Source organism: Manacus candei, unplaced genomic scaffold, assembly GCF_025592945.1.
Source record: "Manacus candei isolate 608988 ecotype Guabito, Panama unplaced genomic scaffold, ASM2559294v1 h1tg000153l, whole genome shotgun sequence".
Classification (NCBI taxonomy): domain Eukaryota; kingdom Metazoa; phylum Chordata; class Aves; order Passeriformes; family Pipridae; genus Manacus; species Manacus candei.
Window position 1 is genome coordinate 3779110 of NW_026138201.1, and position 26159 is coordinate 3805268.

The 26159-nt window shown below is 43.3% G+C and overlaps 1 protein-coding gene across 5 annotated transcripts in view; it reads left to right on the forward strand.

Moving 5' to 3' along the window:
• Positions 1-26159, forward strand: part of STK38L (serine/threonine kinase 38 like) — a 37915-nt gene that overhangs the window by 7043 nt on the left and 4713 nt on the right. For 3 of the 5 annotated variants that reach the window (XM_051772429.1, XM_051772431.1, XM_051772428.1), the window contains exons 2-13: positions 16399-16543; positions 17560-17611; positions 18345-18467; positions 18958-19041; positions 19922-20045; positions 20513-20667; positions 21453-21555; positions 22153-22214; positions 23066-23183; positions 23350-23473; positions 25048-25143; positions 25966-26057. In XM_051772429.1, coding sequence (XP_051628389.1) covers positions 16410-16543; positions 17560-17611; positions 18345-18467; positions 18958-19041; positions 19922-20045; positions 20513-20667; positions 21453-21555; positions 22153-22214; positions 23066-23183; positions 23350-23473; positions 25048-25143; positions 25966-26057 — 1267 coding nt within the window. In that variant the 5' untranslated portion in view covers positions 16399-16409. Of the gene's footprint in view, positions 1-4951; positions 5007-12120; positions 12139-16398; positions 16544-17559; positions 17612-18344; positions 18468-18957; positions 19042-19921; positions 20046-20512; positions 20668-21452; positions 21556-22152; positions 22215-23065; positions 23184-23349; positions 23474-25047; positions 25144-25965; positions 26058-26159 lie in introns of those variants that run through there. The other 2 variants (XM_051772430.1, XM_051772432.1) reach the window with 2 other exon arrangements.

Consider the following 26159-nt stretch of genomic DNA (forward strand, 5'->3'; position numbering starts at 1 on the left):
CAGACCTTTAAGGCACTTTTGTAGTGGCACATGAAAAAGGAAAGAACAAATCCCTTTCAGCATTCAGGAAAAAGAGATGAACATTAAATCACCAAAAGCAGGAGAGAGAGTTTCTGTTGTCTGAACACCCACTGACCTCCAGCACTGATTGGAATTGCTGCTCACAGCTCGTCCTGCAGCCTTGGAGCCTGCCCAGAATGCTGCTGCCTTCACCTTCAGTCCTCATAGAATGCAAAACTCTGGCCTTTGTGAGGGTACAATGAAGAAGTTCCCATTGCCTGTTTGAACAAGCAAAATAACATAGTTCTACTTGATAAAATAGTCTTTGCAATCAAGGAACACTTAGGAAAAAAAAACCCCAATAGCTACACATCCATTTTTTCATGAGTATTTTATATCACTTGAAATCACAGTGCAAAGTCAAAAATGAAAAAGGAAGTAATTGTGAAGTAATTGGGGGGAAAACTGTTACACTCTAATAAAGATAAGTAGTTTTAGCTCATTTTCCCTATTCCCTTTTTGTTGAACAAGCAGCAATATTTGGAAGGCCAATTGCAGTTTTGTACAAGGTCCAGTTGCAGGCTCACATTTTAGACCCCCAGGAATGGGATGAGCAAGGGCTGCAAGAGAAGAATTTGAATGACAATTTTGGTTACACTATTTTTTGCTTAAAAGAAAAAAACAAACACAAAAACCAAAATGGAAACCTGTTAGTGTTCTTTGCATTTTTTATCTTGTAGAAGCTCACTTTTGAAACTGGTCCTGACAGCATCTTTCTTATTTATCTGACTGTAATTTTGTCAGTGTGAGAACCACAGTGTAAATGTATTTTCTTGATTCTTTTGCCTGAGTGCTCTGAGTTGGTGGTGTCATCTTCAAAGGGCTGAGGGGATAAAAGCTTCTGTAGCCTTCCTTGGGACATTAGAGGGAGTGAATCTGCAGTTGAAGAATGTAGTTGCATGATGAGATTTTCCTCTGTCAGTGTAGAATTCAAGTACTTTCCCTCCCTCTCTTGCCTGGCAAGGCTGGATTTTGCTGCTGAGATATTGGTTAAGTCAGGCCCACCCACCTCCCTTCTTGGATCCTAAAGTGAATCCTCTCCAGACTTGTTAGACTGCAAACTAACAAACCACAGTGGGAGCAATGCAGGTTAAGCTCCATATTTGTCTTGGATGGAGAGTCCTGTCTGGAATATCTGAATTGGTGTCTTGGGTGCAGCTTCAAGGGTGGTGATCATTTCATCAGCAAATCTGATTTACAAGGTGAAATCACTTATAAAGTGGGCTCCCAGCATATATGTACATTGAGGAAGGGAAATAGGGGCTTTTTCCTTGTGGAAAAGCTCCGTGTGTGCTTTTCCCTCCTGTTTTCCCTTCCTTGGCTAAATCAGAAATGCAAGTTGTGCTTGACCATGAATGCAGGATTTTTAAGGAAATAAAATTGAGCCAAGGCAGCCGCACTGAGTGCATTCCAATGGCTTTCCAGATTTATGGCGTCTAAATGGATATTTGCCAATGACTAATGTATGAATAAAATAAATTTCTTGCAGTTCTTGATTTCCTTTGGTACCTTAGTCAGTGTTAATTCTCAGCCAGAAGCCTCTTTTGTTGATAAATTTACAACCCATATTGAATTTGGTGGTATAATCCTAATCAACTTTGAGGGAGAATGGGCTGAGAAAGGATAATCCAACCTCGGTTGTGGGTACCTGGGCCATTTTTTGAAGTGATAACCAGAGAAACAAGATATGAATGCACTGAGATGTTTTCCCAAGTGCTTTTTCAATGTTGAAACATATGGTGCTCTTTGAGGTCCTGACCATGTTTGACCCTGTGTGCTTCACAGTTTAGCATCAGAATTCTGAGGGCTTTCATCTTTGAATGAAACACATTCTTTTTGCTCAGCTCAGCATCTCTAAATTTACTGGGCAGCACCAATCCCTAATATTAAGTGTGTTTAGATTATTATGTTGTGCCATCCAAATGCACAGAGTTCAAAGTAATTAATGTACTGATTTTTTTCCCAAAGCTGTTACTCTGAACTGTGCTTGTGACAGGTGTAGCTAAAACTACTCTGTTTTCTTAAAGAGTTTAAAATATTGTTCCTTGCTTTTCTAAATTTGCATCACTTGTTTCATGCCCCTTTCCTGGCAAGACACAGGGCAAATATACCTGATATTGAAATGAAGCTCAAGGTGAGCCTCTGTTTCTGTGCTAAATTTTGTTACAGAGCTGTGGAATGTTTGTTGGCTCCTGAAGGAAGTGCAGCTAGAATGTGGGATGGCAATATTCCTGTTAGATGCCCTCCTTTTGCATGGCTCTGGCATGTTGGAATTCCACAGGTCCTGGGTTTTTAGTACTGAGCAACTGTTGGGTTACACGTGGTACTTAAAGAAACACCTGATTAGTTCATGTTTTGTAAAAAATGCCCTGGGATGCTTCCACCAAAGGTGCTGGGTGAAAGCAATTGGTGTTTTGAAGGAATGTGCTATTTTGAGGGAGGATAATTCTTTTTCCCTACCTTGTTCAGCCCTTGGCCTTTAGAATGGTATCAACAAAGGAAGTGACTCTTACAGATGCTTTTGTGATGTGGTTCCTAATTTATCGAGGGCTGGACTCAGATCCTTTGGCTCATTTCACCTAAGCCACCAAAGAGCTTTTTCCAGTTACTACCTGGACCAGCTCTTGGAGCTGAAAGATGCCATCCTTGAGTGCCAGCCCTGCCTCCCAAAAATCAGAACAACTTGCACTACAAATATTTCAACATGAGAACTCAGCCTTTGAAGTTTTGGCACTTGTTTGGCAAAGGATATCTCTCCAAAGATGTATCTTTAGCAAACACTATATATAGAGAGAGCTTCAGATCTTCATCTTTTTTGCTTTGTGTGGAGAATATTTTTACTGTCTGTGAGGTAAAAATGCCAAGATGCTCAAGCCACAGTTGGGTTCCAGTTGTCTGGAGTTTGGTGGGAGCTGTGCCTGTCCATGTTAGACAGTTCCAGGTCCTCCTCTGCTGGGGGATCCAGTTTTCAGGGATGAAGGGAGGAGGGATGGCACCTGTTTTGTTTGCTTCATTTGGCCTTTGGAGCATATTTGAATATAACACATATTTTAAGTGTAAAATCCATTTGCTGTAGGACTAATATTTCCTGAGGCTGGGTCTCTAAGAGTGCTTGAGAAACCTGTCACAGGCCAACAGAGGCTCTGGAGAAGCAAACTGCTAAATCCAGAGACTAATTCCAGGTATTCCCATCACAGCAAAACTTGGGAATTCCCAGGCTCCTTTTGTTTTCCTGACAGCACAGTCAAGAGTCCTTTGTTTTTCTCCAGGAGAGCGTGAAGAATGTGCTCCTTCAACAGCAACTGATCCTCTGCAGTTGCACCTCTGAAAAACCCTGGGCTCAGGTCAATTGAGCCTTGTTTTTTCATTTCCTGCTGTAATTCTGGACTTTCCCAGAGTTCCTGGCGCCATTTTTAGTGTTAAAAATAGGATTCCATAAAGCATTTTTATGTTCCTTAAGTGCACACATTTTGTTTTTCCAACGTGTATCTGTTGGAAGCTTTGCCAGGGAAGCAACTCTGACCTGATCTGACTGTAACACAAAACTCAAGGTAGGAGTCAGGACTAAGGCAGCAATCCCATGTCTCACCTCTTCCTTCAGGTTTTTGGCAGCTCCTGCAGGTTTCCCTTTGTGCCTCACATGCTGATGTGGTGCTGCAGAGTTAACTTACTTTCTTTTAATTGATTTTTTTGGTGGCTCTGATTGGTTTTGTTGTGTCTCACTTTCCCCGTTTCTGAAATCAGGTTGGAATTGTCCACATTTTTTGAGAACTGTATCTGGAGAGTATATATGGATCAACATCCCTGGAAGTGTCCAGGAAATGGTTGGATGAGGCACTTAATGCCATCGTTTAGTTGACATGGTGATGTTTGGTCAAGGGTTGGACTCAATGATCTTGGAGGTCTTTTCCAACCTTTATGATTCTGTGTTACCTTGGATATATCCCCGCTACTGAATGAGTGGATTTGAAAGGGGCCTGTTCCCTACAGGCTGCTGTAGGTACTTGTTACAAGTCAGGGATCTCTGGTCCAGTCCTTCTCTTGCTCATAAACCTTCAAACTCTTCCCAGGATCGAGCCTGGCTTTATTTCCTTTCCTTTAAAGTCAGGGGTGATACAGTTGCCTACTTGCATTACCAAGATCATGTGTTTTATGTTTCAGTTTAGAAAGTACCTCAAGATCTGGGTGGAAAATACTTTAAAGGGGCAAAACATCCTTTGCTTGAAGGCTGGGAGGAAGATCCCTCACCCAGGGAAGCAGGATAAAGCTGCAGCTCCAGCTCACTGGAAGATGAAGATCCTTTCTGGCACTATTAACATGAGGAGGAATAACCCAGAGGGGAGGAAAGCAGCTTGAGGCTTGGGAGCAACCCCAGGAGACCTTTGGAGCCCTGGGCATGCTGGGAAGAGGGAGGGCACACCTTTCCTCCTGGAGGCTGCCAGCAGCTTCCCTGTGCTTTCAGGATTTGCTGGAATTTCCATAATGTATTTTGTAAAGTTTTACTCGAGGGGATGCCAAACAAAAAAGAGAAAAAAAAGCAGCCTGGCCTCCAGATCTTGTTCTACCCCTGAGTTCTCATCTTAGATCTGGGGAGAGTAATGAAATTTTTATTATGGATCTAGGCTAGGGAGGTAGGGCTCAGTATCCGTGGGGCATAATCTGGGGAGTAAAAAGTGATAGTTTTTCACAGGTCTTTCTCACTGCTTCTAAAATTTGGGATTTCACTTGGTTTTCTTTCTGTAAATGCGTGCAGTTAAAATGTGTTTTAAGGCTCTGCTGAAGCAATAATTAATCATCTGAGGAATCACAGATGTAAATGTTTTTGATTCTGTGCTAACACTACATTATTAGACTGCCTTCTCTTTATTTTTTTGGTGCTCTGTATTTCCAGGAGTGAAGAGAACAGAGCAGAGCAGCTGCTTCCCAGTGATTTGTGGAGTTGAGAGGTATTCCCTCCTTACCCTGTGTTACATCCATGTGACAAACTGCATTCCTGATATTGTGTGACTCGACCTACCGGGAAAGTGTCAAACTTTCCCAAGGTTAGCTGTTTATCAGAGCTTTAAAAGGCAGCTGATTAATGATATTTGCATATGAGCAGCAGAATGTGCAAACAATGGCTGGGGAGTCATTCCAAGGAATGCTTTCAGCTGGACTCACAGAGCAGCATTTCACTCAGGCTGCTCAGCTTGGAAACACTGTCACCAAATTGGCCTCTTGCAGTGGGTTAATATTTCATTGTCCTTCCTATTGTTCTTCCCCATAAATTTTCCTCCTGTTTCTGAAATCTGAGATTTCAACCCTGTCCTTGGAACAGGGAAAACTATCTCATTGCTTATCTTGCCACACGCCCTCCCAAATCCACAACACACAGGCCAGTGTCTGCACTCACCAAATGGGCAGCTGAGGCAAGGCAAAGAAGTGGCCACATGTCTCATAGTTTTGGGTTAAATGATGAATTTTCAGAGTGAATTAGTATTTTTTGAATACTTAAGACCACAGTCCATCATACACATGAACTCCTCAAGCTCCTACCGTGACCTGCTGGCTCCAGGGATGATGTTTATTTTCTTGTAGGCACACCCTAAGTACATTTTTGCTTTTTTTTTTCCTCTGTAGGGTTTTTTTTTGCTCATGGGGAAATAAAATAGACTCCAGATCATCTGTTCCTTAATGCAGTTTCCTGTGTTGTAGCCAAAGAGCATCCTTCCTCTGAGCATACATCATCTCAAAATATTCAGGACTTCAGCTCTTGCATCATTGGCCAGAAATTTCAGGGAGTTTTAGTTTGCAGGAAGGCTTCTCCACCTCAAGTCACCACTAGAGGTTGTGTTTGGGATACCTGAGCTGGTAACTCAGATGGGAGACTCATTGAGTGGGATGAGAGGAGATGGATTAAGGAATGAGTGAGAAATTTGAGTGAGCCCTAAAGTGGGTGTTCCTGGTGTGTCACTGTAGATCAGGAATTGCTGTTCATCATGATCAGCCATTCCCATGAAAATCAAGTGGTTTGTGTTGTGTTGTTGCAGCTGAGTTTACCAGATTCACCTTTATTAGGAAAACTGCTGGAGTGCCTGGCCAGGACTGGAGGGATCAGCTACGTGGAGAGGAAGGGACTTGTCTTTCCAAGAAGTAATTGCAGACCTGCAGTGGCAAGTCCTTGAAGCAGTGTCTTGGCAGCAGTGTCTGTCCTTTCAGTGTGAGGGCCTTGAGCATGGGGCCCATCCCCACAAGGAAATGTTCGTGTTAAATAATATTTCTAAAGTGGAAATGACCTCATTCTTCCTATTTGGGTTTTTCTCTGGTTGCTATTTATGGGAAATAGCTGGTCGTGTCCAGCTTGTCAGGCAGTTCAGGTGGCTGCCTGAAGGACTTGTTTATTTACCACTCTACCAGGCTCTGTCTTTGCACTGAGCTGGTGTTTCCTCAGGTTTCCTGCAGGGAACTCCACTTGTGTTTATCTCCACTTGACAGATAAAGGAATGGAGGCACAATGGCACTTCGTCACCTCACAGGGCACTCGGGACACCTTGAAAAGGAGCAGTGAGAGGCACTCTGCAGGAACATGAGTGGGGCTTCTCCTTGGAATGAGGTGACCTGTGTTCCATGAAGAGCCCTTCTTACTGCTGATCCTGCTCCTTTTCCCAGTGCTTAGCCCTCAGGACATGCTCCAAGGCTTTTCTGAAGGCTTCCTTGGTGGGAAAGGTTTGCTCCTAGAGAATTTTCTGTTCTTCTTGCCATAATCCATTTTACCTTGAAAGCACAGGAAACTGGGCTTTTTAAGATTTATTTGGTTTTAATGTGAAATTTTCCCTTTCTGACGTGTTTAACATCCAGGCCCTAATATCTCAGAGAAATTTCAGCAGATCTCTTCTGCCCCTTTTCCCTTTCACTTTCTCTTGCCCCTGAATGTAGCCAGAGCTTTTCCCCACACCCTGTTTTGCCTCTCTTATCCTTTATCTAGGAAACCAGATAATAGAATTAAATATTTGAGCCTTATTTAAAGGAAAACACCACCCATTCCGAGTCCAAGAATTACCTTTCACTGGGAAATACCCCTCACAAATGTTATCATCTATCCCCTATGTGCAAGACTTTTATTTCCTTTTCCTTCCTTGCCTTTCTCTTATCTTCCTAGAAGGGTGAACATGGGATTGTGTAGAAGGGATCATAACAAAGCATTCCTGGTCACCCTTCAGCCCTGGAGGAGAAGAGCAATTGGGGCCTTAAGGAGAGGCTGCAGGAAGACTGGGATTTCACAAAGGCTCTGCCTCTGGAAGAGCTGTTTTCCTCTATAGCTAAACCTCCAAATTTCAGAGGGATAAGGCCCAAGGTGGTCTGCTTTGTGTGCCAACAGCTGTCTACTTCTCCAAAAATCACATTAAAGGAATGAGCTGTTGGAGTGGGATTTGACCAGGCAAACATCTGCTCTCCAGTGCTGCGTATGCTGACAACATGCACTACCTGCATTTAGGGATTTGTAGGGCCAGAGGGATCTGTTGTGCTCATTAACCCTGACCAGAGGCACTGCACAGGCCATGGCAGGTCATTGGTGTTCTGCAGCTCATTTAGCAATTCAGCTCCTTTGCTGGCACAGACTTATTGTGTGTAATTACTTAATTTGATTGATGGGATCTAAAAAGAGCCTGGCAAGAGTCAGGGATTCGAACACACATCAGTGGAAAAGGAAAAGCAGTCTTGGTGCTTCCTTCTCCTCCAGCATTCTTCAATGCAGAAGTCCCTCCTAGTTCCTAAAGGTCCTGCTTTCCCAGGCTCCTTGGAAAACAGAAGAGCTTTAGAGCATGCCTAAAATTTGAGAGTTTTTTGGATCAAAGCCAAAACTGTGTTGCAGTTTCATTGACACTTTTAAATAGGAGATGCATCGGAAGCTCCTTCTCTTATACTTTACTTCTGTCCTGAGTTGTGTCTCTTGGCCATGAAAGATGCAGAGAAATCCATGTTCCTTTTGGACAGTTGTACGTATTTTGGAGTGGGACATCTTTTTCGTTGGACCTGAGCAGAACTTTATCCAGCTGAGGAGGAAGCAGATTTTTGATCACTGACCTCGCTCTGTTTGTAGTTATTTCATGGTCTAAAACATCGCAGCAAAATATTTAGCTGGATTTTTTTTTTATGCCACTGAATTCAGCAGGTATTAAAACAGTGTTTTCTGATGCCTGGCTGCAAGTACCTGCTCAAAGCTGTGAAAATGCTTGAGTGCACAGGAATGCAATTACTCCAGTACATAGAAGGGCTTCCTGTTTTTAGACACTTGTGAGAGGACAAAGATTTGCAGCTCTGTGAGACTTGGGGAGAGCCAGGAGAAAGGACAGACACAAGTGAGCTGGAGCAAAGCTATGAAATCCTGTTTCACTTGGCTTTCCAGGAAGCTGCTGCTTTCTCTTGTCCCCAGGAAATTCAAATGCATCAACTCAGATTCCACGGTAAATCCTAGAAGAGAGGAATGGGACTGCATGTCTGGTTCCCTCATCATGTCTTGTGCTTCAGGGTGTTGTCCTGAGCTGACCTCCCATGTGGAGCACTCCCTGGAGGACAGCAGTGTGTGGATACACCAGCACCTCTGTTCCCTTCCCATTCCCAGCTCTAGCCCTCCATCCTTGCTGATGGAGCAGAAGTACAACCACTCCATCCCCTTTCCTCATGAGGTGGATGAGGAGTCCTCCCTTGCAGCCACACTCAGTGAAGCAGTTTGAGAAGGTACTTCTAAACCCCAAATGATTGTCTTAAAAAGTCGAGAAAATCAAATTATTTGAAAGAACTGAGCTCGTGAAGTTTTTGATGTGTCATCAAACACTGAGTGTTCTGAGTACAGAGTGTCTCCAAATGTACTCCTAACTTTGGGACAGACTGTTGATAGAGCATGAAAAGTGTCATTTTATGGCCAAAGCTTCAGCAAGTGGAGCTGACATGGAAGTGACTTTATTAGTGGGTTCATGTTTCCAAACTTTAGATGACCAGTCTCCCATTGTTTGGGAAAGCTGGGGTTAAGGTGTTGGGATGCACTTGCTGCTTGAAGTGCATAAAAGATTAACTCTAAAAGGAAATAAATGTAGTGTATAGCTATATCTAATTTATATATATATTCCCATATATATTTTTGTGTATCCATACATAGTTTCCCCCTTTTCCTGTCAGGGAAGTGAATTTGTGTTCACTGCTTGTCGAAAGTGGCAGAGAACTGAATCCTGTCTCCATCCATGGGAGAGCCGTGTTGAATAGCAGGAAGTCCTGGAGTGCAGTACAACTCCAATATTCAGTTTTTATTCCATATTAGGAAATATTTCCTTATCATTACTGTGGGTGTGCTGGAATGATTTCCCAGATTAGTTTCTGGGAGCCAAATTAGGATGAGGAGGTGCCGTCACTTAGTCCTCGCTTTCGGAAAACTCCCTGGGAAGGAAGGAGCAGGTTCAGCTTTGGGAAGAGTGGCCCTTGTCAGTCCAGGCAGGTGAAAGCAGCCTCACCTAAGCCATTTTAAAGGAATTAATTTCATCCTGGTTCCTCAGTCAGGGCTGTGCAGCTCCTCGTGCTGGCACAAACCATGGAGCGGCAGTGGGAGGGAAACAAACAGATGGTTTGATGGAAAACAGGATGGCTCCATTCAGTCCTGGCTCATTCCAGCTTGGAGTGTGTGCACAGCACGGCCTGGGCTGGGAGGGGCTGCTGGTGTGTCTCAGAGGGGCTTTTTGCCTTCTCTAATCAGAGCCCCAGGTTGACATTTTGGGGTATTTATAGGTGTAGGAGTCTTCTCCAAGGTATTGCTTTATTTTGAAAGCATCTTTTTTGGGTGCATTAAGGTCTTCTTAACTCTTAATTAAGAGTTTAGGGTCTCTGGGCCTCGTTGTCCTGTGCGTCTCTGTGGTGTCACCACCATCACCGTGGCTGCGGCATTTTCATCCTGGACCCTGAGTGTCTGTGAACTTCTCCTCCAGGTTTTCCCACAGCCGTGGGAATCGGAGACTGGGAGTGTCCCCTGGGTTCAGTTTAGCAAGTCATGGGGCACTTGCTGCTTTTAGCTGGGACTATAATGGGTGGCTCACCCAGACACTCCATGAGGAAAGCAGGAATGACTTAAAATGGCCAAAACATTTGAGCATCTTTTGCTTTTAAATAGCAAAGCCTGTTCTGACAGGGCTAATTTTACTCATTTCTTAGTGCTGCTTTAAATAGAACAAATATAATTCATCCTGTAGCTTTAGAGTAGCAAAACTTACTCAAACAGAATGTTGGGGAGTGTCAGTGATGTCTTGTTGCAGTTTTATTTAATTTTTCCCTCTCAGCGGGGACTGTTGTAAAAACTGGAGGGTGTCAGAGTATAGCACTGAAGAAGAAGAATCTCTATGTGAAGTATCTGCTTTATTTTATTTGTTGCTTCCTTTAGGTAGACAATTCAATAAAACAGGGGCTTGTGAATGGTGATGCTACTGAAAACATGAATTGTTTCATAATGCAATGTTTGTTTTTCTGTCTGAAACATCCTCCAGAGCAGTGCTTGCTGAACATGCTGATCTAATAACTCTGAGCTTCAGGAAGAGCAGCCAGCATCATCCTGAGGCTGGCAAGGGAATATTAGGTCAAAACCTATTGAGCTGAAGATTTTTGTAGGGTTTTTTTTTATTGATATGAGTGATTTGTGGACAAGGTTCTGTTCTGAACGTGGAAAGCTGTATTTAGTAATAACACAAGTGTTGAGATCAGGCTCCAAGACATGACAAATACTGGCCCATAACTGACATAGATGTGAATGATGGGGTTTTCTTGCCTTGCTTCAGGATCCTGGAGCATTTTATGTGTTAATCAAAAGCTTTGGAAATGGATTTAAAGGGGGTTATAGGAAAAGGAGACAGAAAGCCAACTGTGTGCTGGGCTGCACCCAAAACAGCATGGGCAGCTTTGGGGGGGGATTCTGCCTCTCTGCCCCGCTCTGGGGAGACCCCCCCTCCTGCAGAGCTGCCTCCGGCTCTGGGGGCCCAGCACAGCAAGGACATGGAGATGTTGGATCAAGTCCAGAAGAGAGACACCAAGGTGATCAGAGGGATGGAGCAGCTCTGCTGTGAGGAAAGGCTGGGAGAGTTGGGATTGTCCAGCCTGGAGAAGAGAAGGCTTTGGGGTGACCTAATTGTGGCCTTCCAGGACCTGAAGGGAGTCCTACAGGAAAGGTGGAGAAAGACTATTTCCAAGGCCTAGAGTGACAGGACAAGGGGGAATGGCTTCAAACTGACAGAGAGCAGGTTTAGATTGGATATTAGGGAGAAATTCTTCCCTGGGAGGGTGGGGAGGCCCTGGCACAGGTTGCCCAGAGAAGCTGTGGCTGCCCCATCCCTGGAAATGTCCAAGGCCAGGTTGGATGGGGCTCTGAGCACCCTGGTCTAGTGGAAGGTGTCCCTGCCCAGAGCAGGGAGTTAGAACTAAATGATCTTTAAGTCCCTTCCAACCCAAGCCATTCCATGATTCTCTCCAGGAGGAGGTTCAGTACCTACAATTGGATGGTGAAAACATACCCAGCACAGTTGCACAGACTGTAGTGCAGAAAGTCCTTTTCCCTTGGGGCTTATCCCACAGTGTGACCACTTTTTCCTTTGGTTTCATCCTTGGAACGCTCAGCTGTTGTCCAGCATTTGTATCCTTGCTCTGTTTGTGTGTGGGCTCACACCACCCAGGGCTGTGTTTCAGAACATGTCACACCACAGCGTCCTGCTGAGCCTTGGGCTGTTTATCCCATTTATCTGTCCCTGCCCACCCTTTTGGTGTGAATCATGCTGTTATTTGTGTGTGCTGGGCTGTTTTTTTTTCATTTTTATATATATATATATCCTGTCTGTCTTTTAGAGAATTCAAATTTGGAGACAGCAGGGCTGGTGCTCGTACTCCAAGCCTTGCTGTATCCTTGCTGCTTTCTAGATAGCATTGCAATTCTTAAATACAATCCTTGTCAGCAGAGGGTTTTAGTGCCTGGCCTGGAGAGCTGCTGTGCTGTGTTGTCTGGAAGGAGCCAAGCAGCTCTCACTTCTCCCCCAGAAGAGCCCCAGCACTGAGTGATAACTGGAGTTTCTGAAGGTACCACTTTATTGAGCTCTGTGTGTTTACTTGGGAACTGGTCTGGCACCAAAAGCCTTGCTCCTTTCTGCTTTACCTTCTATTTCTTGAGAAATGCCATGTTTGTGCTTCATTTCAGGGGCAAGTTCAATGACATGCTGAAAAAAAAAGGGAGTTTTCAAAGGCAGGAATATGTTCTGGTACCTGCCTTATCCAGAGGCTTTCATTGAAGAGCCGAACTCCCTTGGAATTTAAATGGGTACTTCATGAACTTTGCAGTTTTACCCTTTTTACTGTAGCAGCTTCCTGACTGCTGGGCTTTAGGGGTGTGCTTGGGTGGGTGAATGAAAATTCTTGGCAGCCTTTCTTTGACTTGATATGGTTATTTGGGTGAAGGGATTGGTGTTCCCTGTCCTGCTGGACATGTAGCTTGACATTTTAAATCCAAATGGAAGACCCAGCAACTTCATCATTTCCTGTGGGGAAAAAGGTGCTTTTCTCTCTGGGGGTTTGCTCCCAGACTGAAATATGCCCTGAGTACAGAGTAAATTTATTCCAGAGCTGTGGTATTATTATACTACACACATGGCTTTAAAAATAAGACTGGATTCTGTCTTCTCATGCCTTCCTGATCAAGAAGGGATCCCACTCTGTTTCGGGAGAGATCAGTTCTCCACGTGCTTTGACTTCTTCCATCTCTCCTCTTGGGAGCGGGTGGGATTGGAAGCCTCAGTGGCTTTGCTCTCATTAACCTGAGTCTTAATCCCAGGAAATCTGAGGAAGCCATTAATGACAGGCTGTGGGAGCTGCCAAGAAGTGCCCCAGAGAGCACATGAGCTTTGAGTTACCAGTGGTGTGGCAGAGTCTGAGGGTGGGGGGTCTTAAATGTGGAGACTCTGTCAGGAAAACGAATTGAGAGTTTGACTTGGAGCTGTTGCAACAAACGGGGGTGTAGATTGGAGTAAATGCTGCTTGGCATTTTTCTACTTCCCAGTCAGGAATGGTCTGGGAATAAAAAGGTCAGTTAGGCAACATTATTTTACTAGAAATAGGAGGACCCTTCCAACTGGACTGTTCTGTGATGGATCAGGAGAGACTTGCTCAGAGGAGTCTCTTGAACACTCCAGTAGCATTTGGCTGTTGTTCCCTGCTCCCCCTTGTCCTTCATGAACATCCTTGCTCTCCTCCCCTCTGTGCTGCTGTCCCACCTTTCTCTGGCTGCTGCACATCCACAGCTCCTCATTCCCATGCCGTAGGTTCTTGCTGCGATGCCGAGCAGGCGCGAGGAGAAAGGCTCGGGCTGGGAGTTGAGCCATCCCTGCAGGAGGCTCTGGCTCTGTTTCCAGGCCAGGAGCACATATGGAATCCCTGTTCCTGGCAGCTCCGAGCCTTGTCCCGCAGGCTGTGCCCTGCCCACTGTCTCCTGTCCATTAGATCCCTTTGATGTCTTTCTCCTCCACATTCCCAGCCCTTTAGAAAGAAAGGTCTGTGATCCTTGTCAGCCGGAGGAGTTTTGGCCAAGTGTGGCTGGTTGGATATGACCCTTCCTCGTGGGCCAGTGATGCAGCAGGAGTGGAATGGTTCCATTATGCAAGTGCCATCAATTTGGGTGAACTCAGGAGGCTTTTGAGGGCATTTCCAAGAACTCTTGGGTGGCACCTTTTCCAAGCATTCCCGTTAATGTGGTGAGGTCAGTCCAGGCTCTATGCTGTCAATAAAAGGTCCTATTTTGAAGCTTCTTCCTTCCCGCCCCTGTCCCCTCCGGCATCATTTGTTTATAAAGCTCATGTTTAAGGGCTGTGCTTGGTTACTCCCAGCTGGCTATTTAGTTTGGGATGTGGATTTGTGCCTTGTTTTGGGGGCTCCTTAGTGGAAGCAGAGAGGCAGGAGGAAAAACCTGGGGAGGTTTTCTCAGCTGTGAGAAATCCCACAGGATTTTGCAGGATACCTTGCCAGGTTTGTGCTCTTTTCCCCTTACTTTGGGGAATCTGGAGAGTTTAGGACATTTCTTGGTTTCACAATTTTTTTTGGTTGTGGTTTTGGCTTGTTTTTTATTTTTCCACAGTGGCAGAAATAACTGGGGACACTCCTCTGTCTTCCTACTGTAGGAGCACAGTGAGGGGCAGCCCCACTGTGGGTAACATGATGTGCTGGTGCTGGAATTGGGGTCTCCTTTTTACAGGATTCAAATGTAAAACAAATCAGTAAAGCCCGGTGACTTTGATTTGGCAGTGCCTGAATTTGTGAGTGTTTGAAGGAGCAAACAAATCACCAGGAAATCAAAATGCAGCGTTGTTTTATCCTCCCAGGAATAAGAGACATGCAAAGGAGAAATATCCGGTGCTGGAGTGTGCCAGTTATAACTTAAGGTTAATCCATTCCAAGCCTGGCTTAGGGCTGCTCTATCCCATGCTCCAAAATTATCAGAGTACAGGTTTTTACTTTATTAGGTTGTTTCTTGAAATAACTTAATCACAGTGTGCTCTGTTTGATCTGGGTATGTCAACACAGTGTCGGCTTTGCTCTCATCCACCTCTTTTATATTTATATTTTCCCACCTATCAGGAGAAAAAAAAAGTGTCAAATTGTCCAAACAAACTCAACAGGGAGAACAGTGCTAAATTCTCCCAGCTTTTGGAGCCATATCCAGCATGGATTATGTCTTTGTGTGAAGAATGGACCCCCTTAATTTTTAGTCAAGACTATTAAGAATTGACAGATCTCATCTTTCTTTAGTGAAAGACTGAAGGGTATAAAAGATTGATTAAAAAGATTGATAAAAAAATAGAAATATTGACATAATTTTGAAGCAGCTGCAATGTCATTAAATGCCATGTTTGTATCTATATAGAGATATATATTTTTATTCTCAGAATTCTGGCATCTTCAACATACACAGCTAAAATAACATCTCCATAATAATAAAATGCCTTTATCTGTGACACAACAGCTGCATCTCTGGCAACAAATATCCTATTGTCACATCATCAAATCCAATGAAAAATCCCCAGGATGCAATCCTGTCCTTGCAGAGGGCGACAGGGAGAATCAAACCAAAAAAGCCTGTAGCAGAGTTCAGGAATCCTCCTGTCCCGCTGTGGACAGGCAAATTTCCTTCTGTGTGAAACTTCTAATCAGTTCACTTTAGAAGGTCTTAGGATCTGCTTGGATATCCTAATCCTACTTCGGGCTTTGGCTTCCTCACAATCCCCTGGTGAAGTAGAAGGATTATGTAAATAACCAACAGGAAGCCCAGTGCCTGAAGGGAGCCCACAAGGAGGATGGAGAGAGACTATTTCCAAGGGCCTGGAGGGACAAGACAAGGGGGGATGGCTTCCAACATCCAAGTTCTTTGGGATCAAGATGACAGCTCCTGAGGAGAGCAGCCTTTCTTCTTTCCTCTTTCTTTCTCCCCAGTTTTTAAATGCCTAGTGACCACATGCAAAAACCTATAAGTGCTTTATCTACATGGGTAACATATTTACAGCTGCCTAAGGAGATTCCCCTCTGATTTGGAAAATCTAAACACAGGGAGCTCTGTAAGGCACAGAGGTGGCTGGAAAGGAAACAAGAGGAATGGCCTTGTGATAGGGAAGGGTTTTTCTATTCTTGGTGGTTGGTTCTTGATCTATAATGCCCAACCACCCAAAAAACTGCAGCAACAGAAGTTTTCCACTTGAAATACAGCAATTCCAGTGTTTTGATGTGATGATTTCTAGAAATCCACATGTAACTTTGTTGAGCAGCTTTAAAATTCAAAGATATTTGGGAGTTGTTTTCTATCCTTGAAGCAGCTTCTCCTGTGGATTGGGATTAGGGGTTTTATCCATTTCCTTTATTCATTTTATCCTGGTCTTTTCGTAGTTTCTGGAATTGTCAGAGGGTGAGGGTTGTGACATGTCCAGCTGTGGGGTCTTCCTCTCACCTTCCCCTTTTCCTTTCTGTGCTGTGCTTCCTTTTCCTTCCCCCAGGCTGGCTCAGATCTTCCAGAGGGACATTTTCCTCATTTGTGGACAAGCTACCCCTGCATCATTCCATCATTCTTCGCTCTGATTCAGCCAACATGTTATTGTTGATTTTGCCAACATGTTATTTTTTCAGAGAGTGGGAAGCATATCTTGCTCTCTCAGGATAATTTGATAATAAAGTTCTTTAACTGGGTTTCATGTATCTGAAGAATAGTGCCTTCCCTGGGAATTCTGGAGAGTTTGGAGATGGAGAGTGGGAAAGAGGGCTGTTTTTTTTCTGGAGTGAGTAATGGTTTGCCATGCTGTGTTCTAGTACATGTTACCATGGCGATGACTGCAGGGACCACAACATCCTTTCCCATGAGCAACCACACCCGGGAGAGAGTCACAGTGGCCAAACTCACCCTGGAGAACTTCTACAGCAACCTCATCATCCAGCATGAGGAGAGGGAGACCAGGTACTGCCTCTGCTCCCTCCCACCCCTCTGCAGCTTTTCCTGCTTTTGGTGGTGCTTGTTCTTCCATCCCCGTGGGAAGTTTGAATGCGTTGGTCAGCACCACTTGAGCTACTCTGAGAGCCCAGTCCCGTCCCTGGAGCACTGAAGTGCCACTTGAGTGAAGCGTCAAAGCCCCAAGTGTGTGACTGTGATGAGTGTTGTGTCTTAGATTGTCATTAGTGTGTGAAATTATCACTCCCCTGGGAATATGTTTTTAATTGAGGGGTTTTCACTCAAGCAGCAGGGCTTCTCTCTTCATCACATTTACTCATTATTCCATGTAATGGAGTTGACTCCAGTTGGGAGAACAGACTGTCTACTGAGGGACTTTGATTTGGGGGATCCTGCTGTCCTTCCCCGAGTGCAGAAAGACACCACCAGCCTTTCAAGTCTTGGCTGCTGCCCGTGAATAACCAGCCTTTGGAAAGCTGCATCCTGTCAATGCTGTCAAAAAGTGTCCTGAGGGTGGAAAAAGAGGGGTCCAGCAGCCACATTGCCATGTGCTGACCCCCTGCCAGCTGTAGGGTATTCCCAGGCTTTGCTCCCCACTCAGAGCCTCCTAGCCTGGCATGGCACAAGTTGGAAGAGCCTTGGACTGGTGGGGGTGAAAGCTGGAGGTTTTGGAGGTAGAGCTGAGACAGAAACAGTGAAAAAGCCATTTTTATTCTGGTTTGTAATCCTAATTGATAAAACCAGCCTTAATTCAAGATATATATGAAGAAATGTAAGTCATTAGAGTGATTATTATATATTTAATGCCTAATTCTGCAAATCCAGAGGTATGTGCTTAAATTTGCTTCTCTGTTTTTGACAGCTTTGGGCACAAATGAGTAACTGGGTGGAGTGGGCTGTGAGCCTTTACATTTTCATTTGAGGCAAATTCTTTAGTGTTTGGAACATGTGAAGCAAAGGTGTTGTCTTGCTGCAGTGTTATGTTTGGGTTTTAATAAATAATCCCCTGTTTCTCCCCTTGGCAGGCAGAAGAAGCTAGAAGTGGCTATGGAAGAGGAAGGCCTTGCAGATGAGGAGGTAAAAATATTACTTAAATAACCCTAAAAACCGCTTCAAAAATAGGATTTGAGGAGCCTACAGAAACATCACCCAGCGAGACAGCAAGTTTTATTTTGTAAAGTGTTGCCCCTCTAAAAAAAATTGTTTATTAGGGAAGCTAGGAATATGCTTGAATCATCCTTCCAATAAGACTGGCTAAGGCTTTTCATGCTACCCTTAGTTCTTATGACACATGGCCACAGCATGTTTTTCAAAGATTAAAATTGTTTGCTATTATATTTGGCAAGGGGAAAAAAGGTAGGATGTGCTTAGAAAGCAAAATGCTGAACCATGTTTCCTTGATTTAAACAACAAACTGGCCCAGCTTTGCTCCGTTTGGATGTGGATGCGGATGAGGAGGGATCTCTGGTTACCATCTCACAGAGCTTTGGTCACTAAGTTGCTTTTTTGAGGTCCATTACACCATGTCTGCCCTCAGGATAGGCAGGGAAATAAGTAGGAAGAGGTGTTGGGTCATTCCTGAGGTTTTGTGGATCTTTTGGGAAACAGGAGAAGGAATGTGGGTGTGTGATGCCATCTTGTGGCTTTAAACGGTGCTGTATCCAGGCACAGAGTCTGGCAGGTGCCTGAGCACCAGAAACACCTCTCCTTTTACATTTGCCTCTCCCACTGGGATTCCAGAGAGAGAAGGGAGATTGCATATCCTGAGTTTCTGCTGTCAAATGACTTAGAAATTCCCGTGTTTCCTCAGAAAAAGCTGCGCAGGTCCCAACACGCTCGCAAGGAAACAGAGTTTCTGAGGCTGAAGAGGACCAGACTTGGCCTGGATGACTTTGAGTCTTTGAAAGTTATAGGAAGAGGAGCATTTGGGGAGGTTTGTGGCATTAAAACATTTTAATTACAGAATAAAAAGTTCCAGGTGGGGAGTTTTATTGCAGAAGAGGAGCTGTTTGTGCAGCTCTCCATAGGGGATAAGTCTGGTAATTAATTACCTGCACCAATTTCTCAAGGCCCTTGGCTTCCCATGGCTTTCCAAGTTGATGTTGCCCATGAAATGATGGATTTGCAGTTGCACAGCTCTTCATAAACCTCCTTCCTGCCATGTGTCACCTCAGTTATATCCACTCCTGAATTTCAGCTTGCACAGTCCCAGCCTGCCTGGAATTTACTATGCCTGCTCGCTTTTCCTAAAGCCACAACTTTTTGTATGCCATGTAGAAATATTCTTTTTTCCACTGTATTTTTAAATATTTAACAAAAGAACTTGTCCATGCCTGGCAATTGGGAGCCTTCCAGGAGAATTCCATGCCAGGATGTGGTTTCTGATGCAGGGAAGACCGACTGGGTTGTATCTCCTATCACAGGTACGCCTGGTTCAGAAGAAGGACACAGGTCATATTTATGCAATGAAGATCCTAAGAAAAGCAGATATGCTGGAGAAAGAGCAGGTTTGTGGTGTACAAATCCCCTAAATTCCAAACTTAGCCTGTCTGGAAAATATTTGCCGTCTTTGAAGCCTTTGAAACCCAGTGAGGGTCTGTGGAGTTGCCACCACGGCACAAAAGAAGCAGAAATTAGGAAATAAGGTCATGGAACAGCATTTTAAAAATATTTGATTTACAACCAATTTGGAATAGTGACAAAGACTTTATTTTGCTCTGCTCATCAAGATGGACCTTATAGTACTGAATCTGTAAAACTCCATTTCAAGGGACATGTTTCTTGAGAAATAATCCCTTCCAAAGTAAAAACTCTTAAAGGTGAGATACCAACAGGTGTTTCATTGACTTTGTTTTCCTTTGTTTTGCTTTTTAAGTTGGGTTTTGTCTTGTTATGGTTCTTTGCTTTGATTTTTTTTTGTTTGGTTTGGTTTTTGCTTTGACTTTTTTAGCTAAAAGTACTTTAGCAAAGAAATCAAGGGTGGATTTCTCAAGTGAAAAGGCAGATTAAAAGTAACTTTAGTCCAAACCTTACCCATCATTTGCCTTGTATTTCACTAGAGAAACACTTCCATCTTTTCCACCAGCTTTGTCTATTCTTTCTAACAAACAAAACCAGCTTAACAAGTTGTGTTTCTAGAGATTTCTTTTGCAAAGTGGTGTGAACTGTTATTTTCAACACTGAGTTAACTTCTGTAGGTTTCTGGGGGATAATTTTTGAGGACTTTGTAGGATCTAGTAAAAAACTATGACAAATGAGTAGAAAAAGTACATGAAAATAAGGGGTTTCTGCTAAGCATCGTGAAAAATATTTTATAGGACTAGGAATATAAAATTATGTTGAAATATTTCATTGTCCTTTAATAACAGTAATTTAAAAAAATTTCAGGTGGCCCATATCCGAGCTGAAAGAGATATTTTGGTTGAAGCAGATGGAGCCTGGGTAGTGAAAATGTTTTACAGCTTTCAGGATAAAAGGAATCTTTACCTGATCATGGAGTTCTTACCTGGAGGTGAGCTGTGTGCTGTGGCTTTGGGTGGTACAGGCACTTCTTCCTTAACTTTTGGTTAAATGAAGTTCCAGGCATGTGACCATTCCTGATTTTTAGGGGAAGGGGAAAGGTTATAAAGGAGTGTTAAGTAGACTTGAATTAAATAACTATTCTACTACTTACTGCTGGAGTTATTGACAGTAAAAAGAAATTACGAAAAAGCCATTGTGCAATAAGTGTAATGTGTGTTAAAATTCACTATGTTTTTCTGGGCTGTCCAATTAAAATCCCTGTTTAGGATTTTTAACAGCTTCACACCCACTTTACTGAAAAAGTCAGTTGGGTTTGTAGGTCTTTGCAGTAACAGTTTTATAATTAGTAGCTGTAAGGCCAGTTCCAAGGTTAAATTTGGATTCTACTGGGTTTTCTTAGAGTCTGGTGATTGAAATGTTCTGGTTCCTAAACGGGGTTTTCCTCTCTCTGCTCAGGAGACATGATGACCTTGCTGATGAAGAAAGACACCTTGTCAGAGGAGGAGACACAGTTCTACATCTCTGAAACTGTGCTGGCCATAGATGCCATTCACCAACTGGGATTTATCCACAGGGATATTAAGCCAGACAACCTTCTGCTGGATGCCAAGGCATGTCCTGTGCACGTTAAACTGCCAAGATCCCAGTCTGTAGGTCACAGTGCTGCTCGGTGGGAACCAGTAGTGCCACCGCCATGATTTAGAAATGGTCACTGTACTTTCCCTGTGTGCTCTAACAAAGCAAAATCCCTCTTGGGTTTTGTTGGGAAGCCTTACAAAGCAGGACTTTTAAGGGAGAAGACTCACTTAGGGTGTCCAGATGCTCATATTCATTAAAAAGTGATCCACTTGCTTTCCTGCACCTTGAAGTAACTGGAACGTAATCAGTTGAATTCCTACAGTTCTCTGATTTTATTCCCCCTCACAACACTCTCAGACTGACCATAAAGTGAGCCCGGTTAATCATCACAAAATCCTGGAATTGTTGAGTTTGGAAAAGACCTCTAAGACCATCCAGCCCAACCATTATCACAACCTACACAAGGCTGTAAGGTTTGAGAGGTTCTATCCAGCACTGATGCCTGGCAACCTGATTAAAGCCAAAACAAGGCAAAGGAATTTTGTCCTGGAGCATTTCTCAGTCACAGTGGTATCCAGTTTCAAAACACAACCTGGCAAAGTAGCTGCCCTCAGCTATTGTAAAATTGTAGATATGACCATTTTGGGAGAAAAATAACCTGTTCGAGAGAAAACCCACTCTGCCAGTACATCAAGGTTCAGACTTTATTTGCCTGCTTGTCCTGTGAAAGTGTGTGCAGTTATTAAAACCTTTATTTTCCCAAGCACTGCCTTTCTAAATAATGTTTTCATATTCTCTGATTTTTTTTTTCTTTTAGGGTCATGTAAAGCTGTCTGATTTTGGGCTCTGCACAGGTCTAAAGAAAGCTCACAGGACAGAGTTCTACAGGAACCTCACCCACAACCCACCAAGTGACTTCTGTGAGTATAAGCTGCCCCAGTTAAACACTTAAATAGTTTGGAGCTGCAGCTGTACATGGGACATGTGTTCATGCTGGGATAAGCAAGACTGGGCAGGCTGATTGCATTTCATTGGAAAACTGGAAATACTTGTTCCCTGGGACAGGAAAGAAATTATGATTTCTATGGTGTTCCCATATGTTTGCACATTAGATATGAATTCTTAATGTAATGTGTCTATAATTACGGTAATTTAATGTTAGTGAAGTTACAGAAATGATCTTTCAGGAGGGACATGGGATCCATGTGCCAAGGAACTGGAATCAGTGACAATCTCATGAAGCTTTTCAGAAGCTGATCTTGGATCAATCTCTAAAACTTTTAGCAAGTTCTAATTTAGAATTGCTGGTTATATGTCCTACTTACATGAGTTTCATGTGAATTGGACAGTAGTTATTCTAATGTCCCCCTTGTTTCAGTTATAACTGAATATTTGTTTCCAGACTAAAGGATTCTAAAGATACAAAAGTTATTGTTTAAGAATGCAATCTTACCCATCTTTTTTTCTCTTAATTCTCATAAATTAATTTATTATCTAATAACTATTTTTCAAATTAGCATTTCAGAATATGAACTCCAAGAGGAAAGCAGAAACATGGAAGAAGAACAGGCGACAGCTGGTGAGTTCATTAAAAAATATTTGGAGTTTTTTGCCCCAAACCCTCAAAACATAAATCATTATGTTTTGGGAGTGTGTTGGCACTGGAGTGTTGGCAGCAGCGTTATAGTGAAGAATGGTCACATAATAAAGAGAGCTTTGGCATTAACTGAACCAAAGGAAAGTGTCTGTCTCTGGGATTGCAGTTTCATCCCTGTCCATGATTTTCCCCAAGCAGCAGCTGCAAAAAAATTCAATTTTCACATTTTGTGACTTTTTATTTTGCACACTCCATTTAAAAAGTGATCTACTGCACTATTCCCTAAAGGTGTTTTAGGTTGTCTCTTCTTCCCTCATGAGACATGCTGCCTCATAGGGACTCTATTCTACAACCCTCTTCCTGCTTGGAATTAGATCCCTGAAAAAACTGCATCTCCAGGTCAGTAAAGACAGATGTGGCAGAACTGTGGGGGTAGACCAGTACAACAGAGAGAAGAAAAAGCCAAAATCAACTTGCATCAACATTTTGGAAAAGGAACCCCATTTTTGGTTTTCCGTTGGCTCAACTCTAAATGTCCCTGGTCTGTTGAATAAAATGCAGAGCTACCTAAAACTCTGACTAAAATGTCCTTCTCCTATTGCAGTGGGAATATTCCCTGGTTTCAGCACGTTTAGGAAGATGATTTCCATTTACTTGCAAGGTTCTCTGTGTTTACTCATATAAAAGAATAATATTGGCATTTTATTTACTGTGAATTTTCATACTTATTCTTGTCCATCCAAATATATGTGAATGCCCAGGAAAAGGTTTTGCAAAGTGTAAAACTGTAATGTTTTCATCTTTTAAAGAGTTTGTTCCTTTTTTTTTTCCAGGCCTATTCCACTGTTGGAACCCCAGACTATATTGCACCAGAAGTGTTTATGCAGACTGGGTACAACAAACTGTGTGACTGGTGGTCTTTGGGAGTGATTATGTATGAAATGTTAATAGGTAAGTTAAAGAACTTGAAAATTGTTCAAAGGTAACATTTGTCAATTTGTTCAAAAGAGGAAACTTTGGGGCTTGTGAGATTTGGGAGCCCTGCTGACAAAAGCAGAGGCCCGGGTCACTTTGCTCTCCTGGGAAAAACTCCTTAGTTTCCTGTTTATTTGTGCAGGGTATCCACCTTTCTGCTCAGAAACCCCACAGGAGACTTACAGGAAAGTCATGAACTGGAAAGAAACATTGGTATTTCCTCCAGAGGTGCCCATTTCGGACAAAGCCAAGGATTTAATCCTAAGGTCAGTAAGAAAAGCCCCACTTGCTCAGCCGGGGGCATCTTCCATGGGATTCAATTCCCGTTCTGCAGGAAGGAAGTTTCATGTTGGAGGGACAGTTGGTTTCTTCTGTGTCACCATCCTTGATGGATTTTTTTTCCCCCCCTTTGCCATGTGTTTCACATGAAGGAATAAGCTGGAATCATCTTGATTTGGACCATGGTATCAGGAGAAACAGAGCAGACAAGGAAAAAAGAGGAAGAAAAAAGGGATTAACACACAACTTTTCTCTTCCCAGAGGAGACTAAGAAATAACTGCTCACCAGCATTTAATGCACTGAACAGAAATTTTTGGATGCTTTGGATTTGCTCGCTTTTTCTGAAATTCCAGTTTTTAATCCATTTTAATCAGTTTGCACGGAAGTTTTTGTGAGGGGTTTAGTGACAAGGTCAGGCAGAAATGCTCCCTTGTCCTCAGAGGTTTTGAGAGGAGGGGAGGTGGGTGGGTTTTGGCTTTGGTGTTTTTTCCTCCTTTTTTTTTTTTCCTTTCAAAATTAATATTAGAAACTTCCACAGTTTTGTTGCAGGCAGAAAGGGGACTGTACTTCACAAAATTAGAATTTATTATTATTTATTATTCAAGCAATGCTGCAGTAGCACACAAAAACATAACTAATAAAACAGTGATCCTGAATCCAGTTGCAGTGATACCAACAGCTCAAATCATTTAATTATTGCTAATCCTCATTGTGTAAAACAGTTTTAGTGCATTTTCAGTATCTATTTCTCCAGTATTCTGCTCAGCCTTCCCACATGTTGTCAGCATCCTGAGTTCCTTGCCAGGGAATTCTTCCTCCTCAGTCCTGGCTGTGCTTGGGGAGTTTTTGATTATTTCAGTATATTTGTTAGTGTGTCTTGCTCATGAATTTACTCATACAATGACTACTGGCATTTATTAGTTTGTCTCCATACATGGAAAGATTTAAATTAGGGTCAAACATCTTTAGTTGGAGATAATCTACTAAAATGAGGTCAAAACACCCTGCCTATGCTGCCAAGTGTTTCCCATTTCCAAGAGGTCTCCAGAGGACTCCACACTGGGCAAGACCAAACTTTTTTGTTTGTGGGTGTCACATCATGTTACAAAGCTCTCTTTTTGTGTGAGCTCCCTCACTGTGACACCTTTTGCCACCCTCAAAAAGTCTGCAAGGGCAGCATTAAAAAAAATGTAGCACGTACAAAGGACAGCTGGGATTTAAGGAATTCCTGGGTGAGCATTGGAATTCTCACCCTCTCCTGGGTGAGATGCTTCAGAGGCTACTCCAGCCTCTGAGTAAGGAATTTAAGCCTCCATTCCAAACTAATCTTACAGGACTGGAACATGCAGCAACTTTTCACAGACCTCTAAGATGGGGATGCAAAAGTTCAGAAAAGGTGGAAGTTGTTGGCATTGTAACTGTTCTTTTGTGACTCACAATATTCTGCTTCTGTTTTTCATCTCTCCTGGATGCAACCTCCTGAAATTCTTGCTACAGGATACTGTTGCTTCTGGTTGCATTTATTGTAACATTCCCTTTATTTTATTTCCCCTTTTTCAGGTTTTGTACTGACTCGGAAAACAGAATTGGTAGCAACGGAGTAGAGGAAATAAAAAGTCATCCCTTTTTTGAAGGAGTAGACTGGGGACATATCAGGTAATATATACACACACATTTTGGAGAGAGAATAAAAGCCATGAAAGCAAGAATTTCATGTACTATGATGTCAAGGATGATTATTTCCAATTTATCTTTGATTTTGAAAGGCAGCTGCAGGCAGTAGGTGGGTGTTCAGGCCTTGCTGACACTCATGGATCTGATCGGAGTTTAACTGCCTTGAGATGCCTCAGGTTGCTCTGGATTTAATTGTAACTGTAATAATCTCAACTGTCTGAGTTCCCAGCTGGAAATGCTTGCCTTTCCCACAGGGCCGTGTCCCAGTGGGAAGGCTTTCGTGGGACATATCCCGTGGGCAGTTTCCAAACCACCTTAAAACTCTTTCCAGGGCTCCCTAACTGTGGGGCTGCTGAAGCAGGAATGTGTCAGAGCCAACCTGTTTGGGATGGGAGATGCTGGTGACAGTGGCAGGAGCAGAAGCTGCAGTGGGAAGGTGCTTGGATGAGCACTGGGATTGGAAAGCAGCACATCTGATGGCTCCAAATGCAAGCGAAATCCTGCTGGGCTGGGTAGGCTGGGCCCGTGATGGCAGTGATACCTGGGAACCAGATAAGCCTGGAATGCTCTTCCAGTTAATGGGAAAATGATGTTTTCCCCAAGCCTGCCAGGAAGATCCCAGTGCTAGATAGGGAATGAGTGAATGCCAGAAACAGGTGAGTCAGACACACCTTGATGGACCCAGGGGAACTTTTGTGCTCTGAATTAAAGGGGTGTTGTACTGTAAAAGCCTGAGTTAAACAAAACTGTAACTTGGTGTCTTTTCCTGCTATTCACTATGCTGGTATTTATTTCTGCTTGCAGGGAAAGACCAGCTGCAATCCCGATAGAAATCAAAAGTATTGATGATACTTCCAATTTTGATGAATTCCCTGAGTCTGATATTTTACAGCCAGGTGAGACTGTCACTGGAAATTCCACGTTTCCATCTCTAACAAGCCAGAAGTACTCCACAGGAGCTTTGCTTGTTGTTTATAATCATTTTTCTGATACCCTCA